We start from the raw sequence: 15,404 nt of genomic DNA, 5'->3' as shown, positions 1-15,404 counted from the left end.
AGAGTAATGACATTAACAAAATGGGAAAGAAATGGTAAAAAAGGGTAGATTTTATACTATTCATATGGGTTTATCATCATATAACTATGGAATATTCCTATGTAATGTTAATGATTTTGATTTGACCTCATATTGTATTTATTGCTTTTATTTTACAATTTTTTTTGTTTGTTAATGAACTACTCTGTTAGGCTGTGGACCTGAGTCCAATAAATAGTTTACGAATTTAAGATTCAATCATTTTTGCATTTATGCGGAGTCCTGGTGCATTTCAGACCCACTGATTGTGTGTATGATGAGCTTTATTTCTTTGAATGGACACACACTCACAATGTTGTAAAATACACACACTCAAACAGAAAATGTGATAAACAGTTGTTTCCGGTCTGAGTCACCTCCATAGAGGATCCCTCAAGATTAAGTTTGGCCTCTGGCTCTGCTAATTGGAGCTTAAAGTCTGGTGTTGCCCCTGGGCAGTGTATACTGTGTGTGTGTGTGTGTGTGTGTGTGTGTGTGTGTGTGTGTGTGTGTGTGTGTGTGCATCTGTATAAATTATGGATGGCATGAGCTGTAGGAGAGTGGCCACACAAGCTGCAGCTTCCAAAGCGAGTGGAGAGACAGAGCCAGGCTGAAGTAATCGCAATCAGAGCACAGCCATATGACAGGTGGTATGAGAGAGATATGGGAGGGGGGCAAGACATCGGTGCCAGAATGGTGTGTGTGGGTGTGTGTGCTTTTTTTTTTTTTTTTTTGAGGGGGGGGGGGCACTTTTTGTCCCTTCACTTTCAGCTTTCGGGTTAATAAAGCGGGAATGTCAAAGCCGGGTAGAATGTTGGAGAACTTTGAGGACACAACCAGGTTCACTCTCACTTCATTAAGGAAAAGTGGGTCACGTTTGGTCTCTGTGTCAAATACACATACTAATATTGGCGGAGCGTAGCAGGTCTTTTTACCTGCTACACCGCCTCCGTCTGTGATGACGTGCCGCTGCGTGCTGTGTGTTCTCATTAGTTTCCCAAGGAGATTTTAAGCAGTGTATCCTTTTTTCCCCCCACACATTATCAGCTTCACTGCAAAAATATTGATCGGTTTACCTACTTTGCCATTGATTTATTCATTGTAATGTGAATGGAACAACACACAAGGTTGCGCTGCTGCCTCACATTGTCATTATCCTCTGAACCATTTTTAAACACATCGGGCTAACTTTTTATAAAGTTTGTGTATTTTCTGTCTTTTCAGATTGTAGCAACTGTGGAGATCTGCCTATCAAGGTCAGCGCAGCAAACGTAATTGACTCTTAGATATTTCAGCCCTCTATGCTGAGTGGCGTCCCACGGACTCCACCCCATACGCCACAGATGTTGAAAGGCTATTGTCTTTGCATCTGTACATCCTTCAGCTGTGCCAGAAACATGAGCCAGGAAGCTCATGTGAATCTGCACTCTCTTGCCCTTCATTTCTATCACAGGAAAGCACATGAAGTGTTTCTCAGAACACCAGAGAAGCACTGCGCCCACCGTTGGTTGGCAGACCGCAGCCAAGAAGCAGTGAAAGAAATGCTGCTCCCGTTTTTAATCTGGAAGTATTTTTAACCATATTTTAATTGTTTCACAGGCTTGGCTGGGATTGAAAGGAGGTTGAAATGAAAAAAGTTCACTAGTCTATCACGTTATCCGTGGCTGGATGTCCCACTGCTTCGAAAACTCATCCCGGCAATGACAGAGACAAGGATGAAAGCAACAAGAGAGAAAATGATGGCGCAACATGAGAGAACACTTAAAGTCAGGACACTTGATGTGAAAAATTGAGTTACTCATGGTGGCACAGTGAATTAGTTCTATCCAAACAGCCTCATTACGCCCTACAATGTCACCCTTGTTCACTCTGCAGAGCACTCTTCCTGACTTCAGTTGGTGTGCTACAAGTGTTACTATCAGAAAAGGAAGCAATCACACTGCCCAGCTGTTACCTGAGTATTCAATAGCACATCTGGAGTTGTATAGTAGTGCATGTACAGGGTCTGCAGTGCATCCTGGGGTGGGGGCTCCACGTTTCCATCGCCTCTCTCTTTTTTTTTTATTGCAGCAAGCGTGACAGGAGTATAGCACCACTCTGGCACTTTTCATGTTGTGTTTTCTGTCAGCTTTGTAGCAGTAGATTACTGTAACATGTGGGTAGTGCAGACGTTGACATTGATACCTTGGAAGGATGAATACCAAATGAACACTTGACACTTCACTTCGTCTCAAGCTAGCATCTCTGGGACTGAGACAATTCTGTCTTCTCGTATGCACAAATCATGACAAATCAAGAGAGTGACTACGAAGTTTGACCTCTCTAATGTAGTGATTCTTTTCTTAAGATGTAGCACATTTAACCAATTTTTACATCCTAAACAGAGCAAAACAGCTTCTTTTTTTTTTTTTTTAGGCATAATACTGAACTGCGCTGCACCATCAGTGTCTGGTTCATTAAAGAAGCTGGCAACTGAAAAGACTTAAATGTTGCATTTCAAATGTCTAGAATCCTTAGGTAAATTCATAGCAGACCTATTCATCGGCATGTATTTAAATGAGCTTGTGCTTTACTGAAGATGAAAATCTGTTCAACACACAAGAGGAGCCCTCACACAAGTACGTGAATCAGTTGGTTGTTTCAGTGGATTGGGTTGAGAATTAGACTGTTTTTCATCTGACTTAAATGTTCTTATTGAACTAATTCTATTCATACTAGTTTACTACTTATGTTATTTAAAATGCAAAGACCGAGCTCAAAAAGACAGACACAAAATGGCTTCTTGGACTCCTGAGCCGAATTCATTTTTAAACTTTTGTTCGTATTTGAAACTAGATTCAAGTTTTTTTTTTAAACAAAAGTAAACCTGGGGAAAGGTGATTTCAGCCAAGAAATACCTGCATCATTTTGAGTCAAACAATGAAGTGTCGTTCCTCAATTTCAACCAATTGCTAAGAAATCAAATAAAGAGCAAATACTCAACATACGTATACATAAATACTTAATTGAGTACTACTACTCAAAGACCTCTCACCACTGAGAAGAATAAAATAAAATAATTTGTTTTCAACTGCATATTTTGGTTTTTTATTTCATTTCGTTTGTATTGATTACACAGAAACTACTGAACTGGTTCAGATAAAATATGTGAAAAGATGTATTGTGGCCCAAACACTGAATTTTGGTGCAGATCAAGATCAAAAGACTTCTTTTTTTCTTCTTTTATCATTGCAAGATGAGTCTTTTCTCAAGGAATACTACGTGGACCTTCATAAAAAAAAAAACGACAATAATAAGAGAACATATAAATGTGCTGGATTTTGTGAGATCCAGATAAAATTGTATTTGAGAGCAGGCCACGAGCCTTGGCAGAGGTGTACGCTTTCTGAGTGTCCTTCAAGTTAACAAAGTAAGAGCGTTTACTGCAGTAATGCTAAAGCAGCATCAAAAACCCTCTCAGTCTCACATGCAGTTACGCCTTTCACACCATCGAACTGATACACACATTCACTGACCTGAGTGACATGATCTTGTACGCATCAGGTAAGTAGCACCTAGTGTTCTCCATCTGGGCGGGGTCAGAGTCGCAGATCTTGTCGTCAGTGCGGCCATAGTTGGCGCTCTCGATCATGATGACGTCGGTGCCTGGGCAGCGAAGTTCGATGGGATAGGATTCACATGACAGCTCCCTGCGCACCACTGCCATGGGGATAGGAGCGCGGCTGTAGCCTGGACACACACACACACACACACACACACACACACACACACACAGAAATTAGGATGTCGTCCCATATTAAAACTGTCGAGAGCAATACAGAAATACAAGTTGTACAACTCTATGTACTCTTGTCATGTGGTCTAATTATCCACTATATGAAACCAACGGCATTGCACAAGAATCCATTCAGGGCATACCACTGTCGCAAGTAAAGCATAATTACTGTTTTGCTGTTAGCGCTTTTAGACATCAGTCTAGATAAAGTGTAATTGCCTGGTAATTTTAACAGGCATTTACTGCTATGGAGATTATACAAAGATGGTAATGCCCAATTATTCTCGTGCAAATCTTTATTCTATCACTACTAAATTAAGAAACATTTAATCAATTCTATTGATACTGCAGACACTGATCTGATCTTTTTTTTATTTTTGTGGTGTGTGTGTGTGTGTGTGTGTGTGTGTGTGTGTGTGTGTGTGTGTGTGTGTGTGTGTGTGGCTTTTCTGTACTTCCTTGCTCGTTTAATGAGTGGATCTGATGAAACCTCTTGGCTGATTAAACATCTGCCAGACCAAACGGCAGTCAAGTTGCCTCTGACATGGTCTGTGTAGACATTCTGTGACCTGAAAATCTGGCAATGCTCACGGAGGTAAAACAGAGCAGCAGCTTGTGCAGTAGAAAATGAGAACTTGAGAGGCATGAAAATTGAAGGGACATATGTTCTTTACAGTCCAATCAAATTTTAGCTCAACGTACAGGTAAAAGCAATTAAAAGACAGTACGATAAAATCAGTTTCGAGAGAATATTCCTTGCAGCACTGCTTCTGAAATCACCCTGCAGCCTGTGTTGCTTTCATGCTTCAAGTGTAGTTTTACAGGCAAGCATCAGTATTCTGCATGTCATCTATTTGATCTTTCATTCCATTCCCTTGGTTTCCTTTTTGCTGTACATGGAACTGGCTGCAAGAGCCCTTGTCCTCAACCTATTGGCTATATTGTACTGAATGTACTGTAAGTGTTTATAAAGCGTGTATTAATATCAATGCAGACATTTTCTCATAAGTTGTTGTTACATATATTAAAATTCATCCATTAATATATGTCGTTATCGCAACAGAAAAAAATAAGTCCATGTTGATGTCATAAAATATTATGACACACACTCTTTTACATGTCATTATAACCTTTAATTCTTTCCTTTGTTATCACATTGGCAACATATTGTCTTGTGATTGGAGTTGTATGATATTGGTGGTGTAACGCTGGATGCTCCAAGGGATTTTGGTTGTTGTGGTGTACCTTGGAAGTTGTTATTCTCTGTTCGTGAGTGAAGTGATCCCTGGGAGTACTAGTCATCATCCCCTGATAGATCAGTTGCTACCTTGTGTGGTTCACTTTTTCCTCTATCACCCAGCCTTATTTACTATTTTCATTTGGTTCTGTAAGTTTACACAGATTCAAAGAAAGCGTCACCCACCGCATCAGCCTAAGGACCTTTATCTAAATGTATCAAATCTGTGCTAAGCTATCATCTGTAGCATGTAGCTGTATGAGCCCAGCGAGTAAGACTGCTTGCCATAGGTACTTTTCTAGAGAATCCTTCCTGTCAAGGGCTTCCATTGTGTATTGAAGAACACACATACACACACACACACACACACACACACACACACACACACACACACACACACACACACACACACACACACACACACACAGGCGTGGATATATAAACATGCAGTCAACAGACAGCTAATTGCACTTCAAAAATTAAACCTACAACATCCCTGAAAAGTGAAGCACAGCACCACCTTCTTTGCTCTCCCTATCACAGTAACCATAGCAACCCTGTCATCGCTCCCTTGGCTCTCTCATTGGTTGGAGGAGCGTCATGATTACACAAATGCAGCAAAGAATCTGAATGAGCTCAATGACACTCTGCCCCAGTCTACTTAATACTGCCCTTTACCTCACACACACACAAACACACACACAAACACACGTTTTGAGTGGTGGTATGTAAAGGCAGAAATTCACAGCGCCGATATCTGTGTGGCACTTGCGGGCACTGCATTGATAATAGCAGGTTGTAGCTCAGAGGTAAAACTGATATATAAATGACATTTACTGGAAATGTCCTCACATACACACTCGTGTATAAACAGCACATCACTGCAGGTTATGATTAAAACTTTAAGCACACATTCAGCTAAGATGTCCACAGCGGCAGAAGATTTGTGTGTCTGTGTGTTTGAGACTGGGGGAAGCGCTGCAGGAAGTGGGTCATTATTGTGAGTGTTTATTTCAATGGCTGCATCATGTCTTCTGGAGCATGGATGTATATTTAAGGAAGAGGGTTAACTGAAGCATGGAATCAATGCGCAGTATTGTAAAAAAGCTGTCTAGACTGGCTTTGGATCAGATGTCTAACAGTTTTGCATTACAGGGTCAAAACCGGGCATAAAGGGAGCATTATGACACAAACACACATACAGAAAAGTAAGAGGTGTGTGTGGGAAGGGGGGGAGGGGTCTTTCAATTAATAGCCATTCTGCTTTCATTAGCAGTGACACGCTGTCTCGTTTCCCTGACTTATATTTCATCTGCAACTTCACCTATAGAACTGCTCGGTTTTACTCATTTAATTCAATCGTTCGCTCTCCACATATTTCTGTCACTTTATTCCAAACAAGCACGTGCTGCCGCAGATCAACTCCTGAAACAGTGATTAACAAACACATACGGTGCACACCAATATTTAGCCCCTCTTTGTACACATGCAGAAACGTGTGAGCTGGCGAGAGAATGTTAATGTGTCATTAGTTGTGTAAGTGGTGACAGAAACTTGGCAGCCACAGACAGTCCAGACAATCTTATTCAGACACCCTCATTGCCTACGGGGGCTGAAACAAAAGGATATTGATTTTTACATTTGGGCCAAGAACAAGAGAGTGGTGAAAGAGGTGGATAGATGGAAAGGAGAAGGCAAGGGTGAGTGAGGAGAGAGATTTAAAGCGTGATCTCTCACTTGAACTGCCAAAGTGTTTGGCCAGTGTTGGTGTCGAACATGCAGGTCCTCCATGTTGAAGCAATAACAACACATTGCAGAAGATATTTTAGTGGCTACGTGTGGTAATTTTCTATGCTTTTATTGAGCTTGATGGATAAAAAAAGCGAAACAAACAGTGAATTGATCCCGTTAACAAGTATTAGCTGATAGAGCTTGTACCTCTGGATCATGGAGCACATCCACTGTCCAGAACTATTTATATCCAACGTGAGATTGCTTGCGCACCAAATAAAGGCTTGTTGGAGTTTCTGGCTTCAATGCATGATAGAAAAACCATCCCCACACTGGCAGTGTGTGCAATTTTATTGAGGTGAGATTTCGGTCATATACCCTACCGCCTTCTCTGGGGGCCATTGAAGAGGGTCCACGACTGGAAGGTTGCCTCAATAAATGGATATTGCACAGATGGGAAAATGGAGGTGCTTTTCCTCTCATTGTTGAAAAACTATTAAAAACACATAAATCAGCTTCACTGTTGTACCGATTGATATAGCTGTTCCCAGCAAACCATTTGTATTAACCTAAAACGGCACAATTTACTCCTTTTTCAATAACTTTTATTTACCCTTTTTTTAACATTTTGAAAGTAATGATTTGAGTTAGAATTAACATCTTGTACACTACTGCTATTACTACTTAAATGTTCGCCAACTCTTTGTAGTTTGGCACTCACTTACATAAATGAACGTCCCTTACATTCACGCCCTTGCCAAACAAGCTCATTAAAGCAATACTTCACCCAGAAAGTGTCTTTTGCCTTTCAAGTACATACAAATAGGTGTCTTGAGCTCAGGCATAGGGGCTTTAATCAAAACAACTGTAACCTGGACAGAGCACTCACACTCGCGCACATTAGTTCACAGTAGCCATGAGCTTCAAGCTAAATGCAGGTGGCTGACTTTTTACAGAGAAGTGATGCAGCTGCAAAAAAAAAAAAAAAAAAATCGATTTAAGTACTTGAAAGGCAAAATGTACTTGTTGGGTTAAGAATCGCACAAAGCTAATCACCAATATGGGAACTCTCTATATTTCTCAGCATATGGAGATTGCTTATGTGAAGCATGCATCACAGAAAATTGCACCGTCAGAGACAGCTTCCTCCAATTAGTCTACTATTAACATAAATGTCAATGAATAACTGAACCACGCAGCTCCTCCAAACTTTCCAAATGTTATCTGGCAAAGCGTACCAAATTCTGAAAGTGAAATTAGTCATTTTGGGGTGTGTGTGTGTGTGTGTGTGTGTGTGTGTGTGTGTGTGTGTGTGTGTGTGTGTGTGTGTGTGACATTTTGACAATGTATCCTGTTCTGTAGCTGCAACAGTAACAAAAGAACTAGTGGTGCGGCCTATGACAAAAGCATGTGTCGACAGTTGTCTGTAACTCTCATAGACAGAAAATGTAGACAAAAGTGCCCCACTAGCTTCAAGTACAGGGTTCAGACATGACCATGGTTTTTTAAAAGGGTCTTAATTTTCAGTTTGAGTTGGGCCCTGTTGCTTTTAATAGATGTCGTCTAATTTACGCCTTTGTGCCAAATATATATAATTCATGCATCAGAGGGTATCTGACATTGGTAAAAAAATATAGGTGGCTTTGTTGGCACAATTTTTGACTTGTGATTTAATATGTGTCTGCAACAAGAGCCCATTGCCTTGGACAAAATAGGAACCATAGAAACAACATAATAAGGTTTGCCAGAAAAATGTTGTAGCTCCAACACAATCAAGTCATCTCTATCGGTTTTAACACTGAAATATTAAAAAAACAAAAAACAAAGTCACGTTGTTTCTTTCTAAATCAAAGCAGAATTAAGTAGTTTGCTGAGCAGCAGTAGCCTCTGCTGATAAAGCAGTGAGACACAGGACTCCAGAGCATCCTGGTACAGCGCTATTATAACACGTATGAAGTCAAACAACCAATCTTGAAAAGACGGAGAAATGTGAAAAGAAAAGATTGGTTCTTCTGTGATTAAAGCAGTTGTGTTGTGTTTTAAAATGCAGTTGCTAGTAGCCAACTTCACACAGACGCAGTGACTAACAGAAGGTGTCTTGTTGTTCTCGACTTCTCGGTTTACACGTTGTAATGTTCTCTGTATTCCTCGCTTGCTTCTAGTACCTAAAAGCAGCATTACAAGCCAGCAGTCATTAGTGCTGGTTAAGTTAAACTACATATTGAAGAAACAGATGTTGGGAGATTGTAGGAAGAATGGAAGTGGCACCGTGCACCTTCTTTACAAGTCTACGTACCATCAAAATTCTGTCAAAGCATGTAAGCAATTTTTTTTTTCAAAAAGCTGCATATTATCTGTAATGCTTTCCTATATGCTTTTATACAGCACTGAAATAATGACAAGCCACAGCTCAGACGAGAAGATGGAGTGCTTGCTGCTATGCGTCCTCAAGCTAAACTGTCTTTGTTTCAACTAATCCTTCCTAAGTATAAACAGCATGATTTGCATATGTCGACTTATTCTTTAGACATTGATGCAAATACCTTTGACTGAAACTCATCTCTCGGTGTTATAGCAAAGCCGTTGGTGTTTGTGCGCCTAAGTAGCTGTCTGTGAGCACTTCCTGTGCCTGAATGTTTTTTTTAGTGTGTGTTCTTCAGGAGGACCTGTGTCTATGTTGGTCCACAGTATTTAATCGTTTAAAGTATAGCATTTGTACGTATGCATGTCAGCCAGCACGTGAACAAGCACAAGCTTGAGTGCATATGTGCATCGAGTGCGGCAGCACGTGCGCGACAGCCTTTCCTCAAAACAGTGTGATTGACAGAAGCCATTAATAGGATTAAGTCCAAGTGGGCCAGAGCTCCCTCTAGGAGCCTTCAAAGCTCAACCATCACAGGGGAGAGGAGGAAGCACACAGGCAACCTACTGGGGCGTGCGCATGTGTGTGAGTATGTGTGTGTGTGTGTGTGTGTGAAATATAAATCTTATCTTCTATAAATCAGCGTTACTTTACAAAGAAGTAAAAATGTGCACGTTGGTACATTGATGACATGTTAAAGTGCTGCAGCAAATTATTAAAACTACAATTGCTTGTGAGTTGACTGTGATAGGAATGTACCAGTTGCAAATAATTAATTTCATGATGTTGGAAGAGTTGCATCCTTACATATTTGAAATTTGAAAAAAAAAAATCAATAATGCCATTACAGCTACTAATCTCACAAACAGTAAATTAATATTTGTGCCAGCTTGTTTGCTGTTACCGTGGCTTAAAGGTGCCTTGAAGCGAGCAAAATATAGCCTTGGCCATTAGGTTTTTGTTTTGTTTTTACACAGATTGTTCATGATAAATTGTGGTGTGTGTGTGTGTGTGTGTGTGTGTTTTCCTGTATCTTACCGATGGCAATGGGAGCAAACAAGGTTGAGAGGAAGAGGAGGCATCTGGTCCACATGACGTCTAAGGTTGACCTGGAAGAAGATATGGAGGTACTTCCTTCGGAGCCCTGACAGTCTTGTGGCGAGCTGTTCCTAACAGCCTGCAAACACACAGGACACACAAGTTACACTTTTGGAAGTTAAAATGCCTTTTTTTTTTTAATTCTTTTAATAAACAAGTTAATATCTTGAGGCATTGCAGATGTTCATACACCATTATAATCAATGAGTGCTCAAAAACTCTTTTCACACTAAAAACTGAAAACTCCCTCAACTGCTAATGAGAGTCTGGGAACCTCCAATACCAGCATTTTCTGATCAAATATGAATTTCCATGATATTTACAAATTGGATAACTGTTTACCAAGTGTTGATCAGCATCTCTGAGACATGAATACGTCCCTGCTATTTCAGATGAACAGCTGAAACTAACAGCTCTTACATTTAGTTACTGGCTTCTGCTTGATCAGGGTTTGTTGTATTCTGCGTATATCGTGACTATCACAACTATCTTTAGAATGTATAATAAAGTATGACTATCTCAAATGTCAGGGGACTAGTTATAAATACATTCGTGTATATGTTCATGTAAATCTGTGAAAAAAGTAAAATGAGATAAAGCTGAAAATTGGCCAACTAATCCCTAATTATGCATGTATACTCATGGCTAGATGGCAAAACATTGATGATAAGTACATTAAGTCATTCGCAATAACAGAGGAACTATTTCTAATCCCATATGCATTAGTCTGAGACACAACTAAGTAGTTAATCCATCATTAATTGATCTCATATCGTGTTTTATCATCTTTACAGTTGCATCGTGTCTAACAATGGTCCTGTCTCTGTTTCGAAGGCAGATTTTTCCAGCAATTCAAGTATGGTTGGAATAAAAAATGTGAAATACAAACAAGAGCATGAATTTTTGTACGAAGACATAATTCTGACAACAAAACTGCCAAATAACCTTTTAACAACTCTGCCGAGGCTAAGAGCTCAACGTTAACCTTGTTGAAAACTTATAAACTGGCGCTTCAAGTTAACATAATGATGCTGACGTCTGTATTATGCTTCACTTCACTTGGTATCAGCATCAAAGTGTGAAATGTATTGATGCTCCGATCTAATTGTTCATTTCATGGTCTACCAGCGATAAACAATTAATAAAAGGGTGGCCTGTGTTATATCAGTGACACGCTGGTAAGCATAATTTCTCTTTCTGTATTTCGAAAGCGATTAAGCTGGCCAACCTTGTTCTGTTTCATGCTCTCCCTCTCTCTTTCTCTCTCTCTCTCCCCCCTTCTCCCACAGCCGACAAACATTTCATTTTCAAAATTCACTTTACAACAAAAAGTTACATTCATTTATAACAGCCTAAGATAATTACCCTTTCCCTCCTACAGAGGAGTCGTTTACATCATAATCTATGTGTCTGTGGAAGGCTTATTGATCACTCAGTCATTGTGCAATTGTAGCTGATGTCATTTTATTATATTTCATGGGAGTAGTTCAAAACAGCAGCCCTATTTGAGCTTTGAGGTCTCGGGAGAATGCAAAGCCAGCTCAAGATAAACAGGCACATAGACTTTGAATGTGTGTGTGCGTGTGTGAGAAGCTGCAGAGATCAGCGACAGGCGGGGACAGATGGAGTACAGCAGACAGCCAGAGCCATGGGAAATATATCATGTGTAACAGAGACTATTGATCAGTATGACCATACAATTTTGGCCCAGCAGAGACTAAGACAATAGCCAGCAATCTCCATCATGCCATGCTGTGAAGGCAAATAGCTGCATTGGCACCGTCTCCCCTGTAGCTCCGCGGTTATGAGAATACCAGATTTTTTTATTTTATATATAGAAACTGTCAGAATAACACAGACCTTTCTGTAACCACTTGAGACCTACTTCCAATGCATAATGCATCTTCTGAACATCTAAAAAGACAAAAAGCCTCTTGCTGGAGACAGGACAGAGACAGACAGAGACACGTGTGCACTGCAGATTCTGGATTGGAGGGAGAAGACCAACGCCAGATGCATCAGCTGGGTGGTCATCTGTGTTTTTATTGACTCTGTTCTGCCTAGGATATCAGAATAGATGATTGGAACTGAAAGTTTACTCATAATTATTATTGCCTCAAGCTTGTTTGCCTCATCAAACCAGTCAAGATTAATTTCTTCTGTCCATACTATGTGCAGTTAAGACTTTGGTGGAGTCAGATCAGTTACATATTAGCCAGAAAGTACTTTTTACAGAACACTTTTTGATGTCGCAGAGAATTTTTTTTCTTTGACCTTTTATGAAACGTAATCATTTCATCTTTGATTCCTGTAAGACAGAAATGTGATTATCAGTTTATAAATTCTTGAGTTATGGCCAAAAAACATGCTGTGTGGAGTCACAGTGTCCTTGACCTTTGCCAACCACACTTTAATCAGTTTGAATCTTAATGGGCCTCGAGTCAAAGTAAGCGTTTGTGCCAAATCTAAAGGAAAGCCAACTTATCACGTTCAAGAGAATGAGACAGAAAATGTAATATCTCCAGCCAATGAGGCGTAAAAATCTGTATCAGGATATTTGCATTGCATTGACTCCACAAAAATACTGAGTGAGTAAATACGTTTGTTTCTAACCGGAGCAAGTGTGAATACATCTTGAGCTGACCAAAATATGTACACAAGGTTTAAAAAAAAAAATAAAATAAAAAAAAAAGGCACGAGAAGTGGCAGACTAAAGGCATCAGTAAAGCAGCATAGAAAACAGACATAGGAACATCTTGATCCAAATGTTAAATGTAAATGTAGTCAAAGTAGAACATCTGATGTATTGTCAACAACTTTGTAGAGTTTTGCCAACAGCTGAAATTAAGGGTCAGTTTGTGCAAAAATAGGAGATTTGCAATACTTGTGCCAGTACTGCACAAATGGTCATGTATTTTAGCAAAAAAACATCGTTATTTTTAAACCAGTGATGCACGGATGTTTTATGCTAGTTTTCAAAATTATCAATCATTGATGTGCCTTTGTCTGTGCAAAAAGACTCACGATACCATTCATGACAATCCAGTCACGTATTGTTCACAACCATCGCAAAATGGCTTCACCAGATTGTGCGACACCAGTTTTAACCAAAATTTTCTTTCAGTGACAAGAGGCTATGTGTGACTGAAGTACTATCTCTCATATATCTTCTCTCTCTCTCTTTTTTTTTTAACTGGGTTCATCTTTATAACTCAAATCATTCTTGATAAAATGTTTGTAAAAATGATCATCAATCACTGGTGATGGCACCAAACTAACAAAGAACCAACACCGGGAAAATAAGCAAAGAAGGGTCTTCAATATTACTTCTACTACTACGACTACTACTACCACCCATTACAGCTTTCATTACCTCAGGCTTTATCTTCCAACCTCTTCAAGTCTGGGCACCTCCAGCATGTCCAACTTTCTAAATATCAGAAGGTGAACTGATTCCATTTCCACTGGAGAGTGATTTCATATCTTCTAACAGCTCCTGACACATCCCTAATGGCACTAAAGTGATAGAGTCACAATAGACACCCAATGGTTTCCTCTTGCCCTGCTTAAACAACCCAACAACCCGTCCCATTTTGATTGATTGGCCCCTAACTCGGTTGAGCATGAGCAATCTGACCAGCTGTCCCCGGTTAGACACAGGAGGCATACACTGACATATGGCCGGACGCCACCAGCCACAGCATTCCACTGTTCCATAATTCAAAAGCTATTCTATCGCCCCGTATGCTGCACCGCCAGCTCACTCATCAGTTAATTAACCCTCTCATTGCCACAATGCTCACACTGCCTTTGCAGACAATAGTTGTGTGACAGCCTCAAGCAGCTCGAGATTAATTCAACCTCAGATCACTCAAGTTATGTCCATAATTCAGCAGTGCTTCATAGTCCCATATGTTCAGATAATGGCTTTAAAATATGTTCAGTCTACATCCACAGACAATGGAGATGGCCCGAAGCAAGGCCGTGTCTTTCTAACCTGTTTCTTTTTATTATCTAAACACCTTGATTGGTTAATATATTATGATTAAACAAGCGGTAATGGTGCTAATCATCAGAACATATGTGATGTGTTTACACTCGACATTTATGAGTTTATCATGCACATAAGGTTTGGAAACCATCATATGCTCCACAAGAACCCATACGCTGTTAAAATGGTAAACTAAATAAGCCAAGTATTAAAAAAAAAAAAAAAATCTACTTGGTATTTCCGATCCTGAGCTGGTTAAGTCTCACTGGAGATCCTTCCCTGGCACATACACAGCATCTGCATAAAACTGTGCAAAACATCAACTAATAAGCAGGATCAGACAACAAATGGCCATGCAAGGATCCAAGCCCTTTGATTTACCTGCTGTTTCTATCATTTCCTGCCCCAGTTCTGCGTCTGGCTGAGGCATCTTCAATTATTCCAGAAATATAAACATTTTTTTCTGTTTGGCTGATTTGCCACCAAAGTTGTTTTTTTTGTTTGTTTTTTTTTAAACTGTGCAAACCTCACAGAATGTTATAATCTTTGATAACTGTGGAATCACATCAACCAAAATATACCACATGTCTCTAAATATTCCCGTGGGGTTTACATTGAAAAAGTTGTTGCCATGACCACGAAAATTACAGACTCTATCGCATGCATCCATTAACCAATTGATGTTGGTGTGATTTTGTGTACTAAGGCAATCTGAACCCGTGAGTGTGTGCGTGTGTGTATGTGCCCCCTAACGAGAGTCCTGCCTGTCATAGCCCTCCTCATTCGGGGATTCTCACTTTTACTAATGAATGCTGACCGGACTAGGCTACCTCATCAACGCACGCTGTCACCCACACATACATGCGCAGGTCCTCAAACACACACACACACACACACACACACACACGCTTATCACTAGAAGACCAGATGCTCTCCTCCCTCAGCCTTCAGGCGTGTCCATGTTGTGTTAATCGTCCGTGTATACGACTAAAAGAATTTGAAAGTCACATAAAGAAAAGTTGTCAGCAGAAGAGATGCTAGTGAAGGTGAAAACAATGAATAAAGTTCAGTATTTTCTAAAAATGTTTTTAGATGTTATTTCTCAAAAGAATGGAAGAAAACCAGGATTGATTGTTCATGGTACTGTATTATATAACTATATATCCTGAGGTACAGCAGGTTGTCCATTAAT

General features: G+C 40.0%; 1 protein-coding gene and 1 long non-coding RNA gene across 2 annotated transcripts in view; one reads left to right on the top strand and one right to left on the bottom strand.

Moving 5' to 3' along the window:
* The window catches only part of LOC147257453 (uncharacterized), a 57,389-nt gene extending 54,338 nt beyond the window's left edge, over nt 1-3,051 (top strand). The window contains exons 6-7 of the long non-coding RNA XR_015117602.1: nt 1,243-1,274; nt 1,618-3,051. This is a non-coding gene — a long non-coding RNA (uncharacterized LOC147257453). The remainder of the gene's footprint in view (nt 1-1,242; nt 1,275-1,617) is intronic.
* The window catches only part of adgrl3.1 (adhesion G protein-coupled receptor L3.1), a 136,204-nt gene that overhangs the window by 83,608 nt on the left and 37,192 nt on the right, over nt 1-15,404 (bottom strand). The window contains exons 5-6 of the mRNA XM_086211390.1: nt 10,162-10,300; nt 3,534-3,747 (exon numbers count right to left, since the gene is read on the bottom strand). Coding sequence (XP_086067516.1) covers nt 3,534-3,747; nt 10,162-10,216 — 269 coding nt within the window. The 5' untranslated portion in view covers nt 10,217-10,300. The remainder of the gene's footprint in view (nt 1-3,533; nt 3,748-10,161; nt 10,301-15,404) is intronic.

The sequence above is a fragment of the Aulostomus chinensis genome, chromosome 8 (genome assembly GCF_037954235.1).
Source record: "Aulostomus chinensis isolate RoL2024-O1b breed Wild chromosome 8, RoL_Achi_v1.0, whole genome shotgun sequence".
In the NCBI taxonomy this organism is placed as follows: Eukaryota; Metazoa; Chordata; class Actinopteri; order Syngnathiformes; family Aulostomidae; genus Aulostomus; species Aulostomus chinensis.
This window is presented reverse-complemented; position numbering and strand designations above follow the sequence as displayed.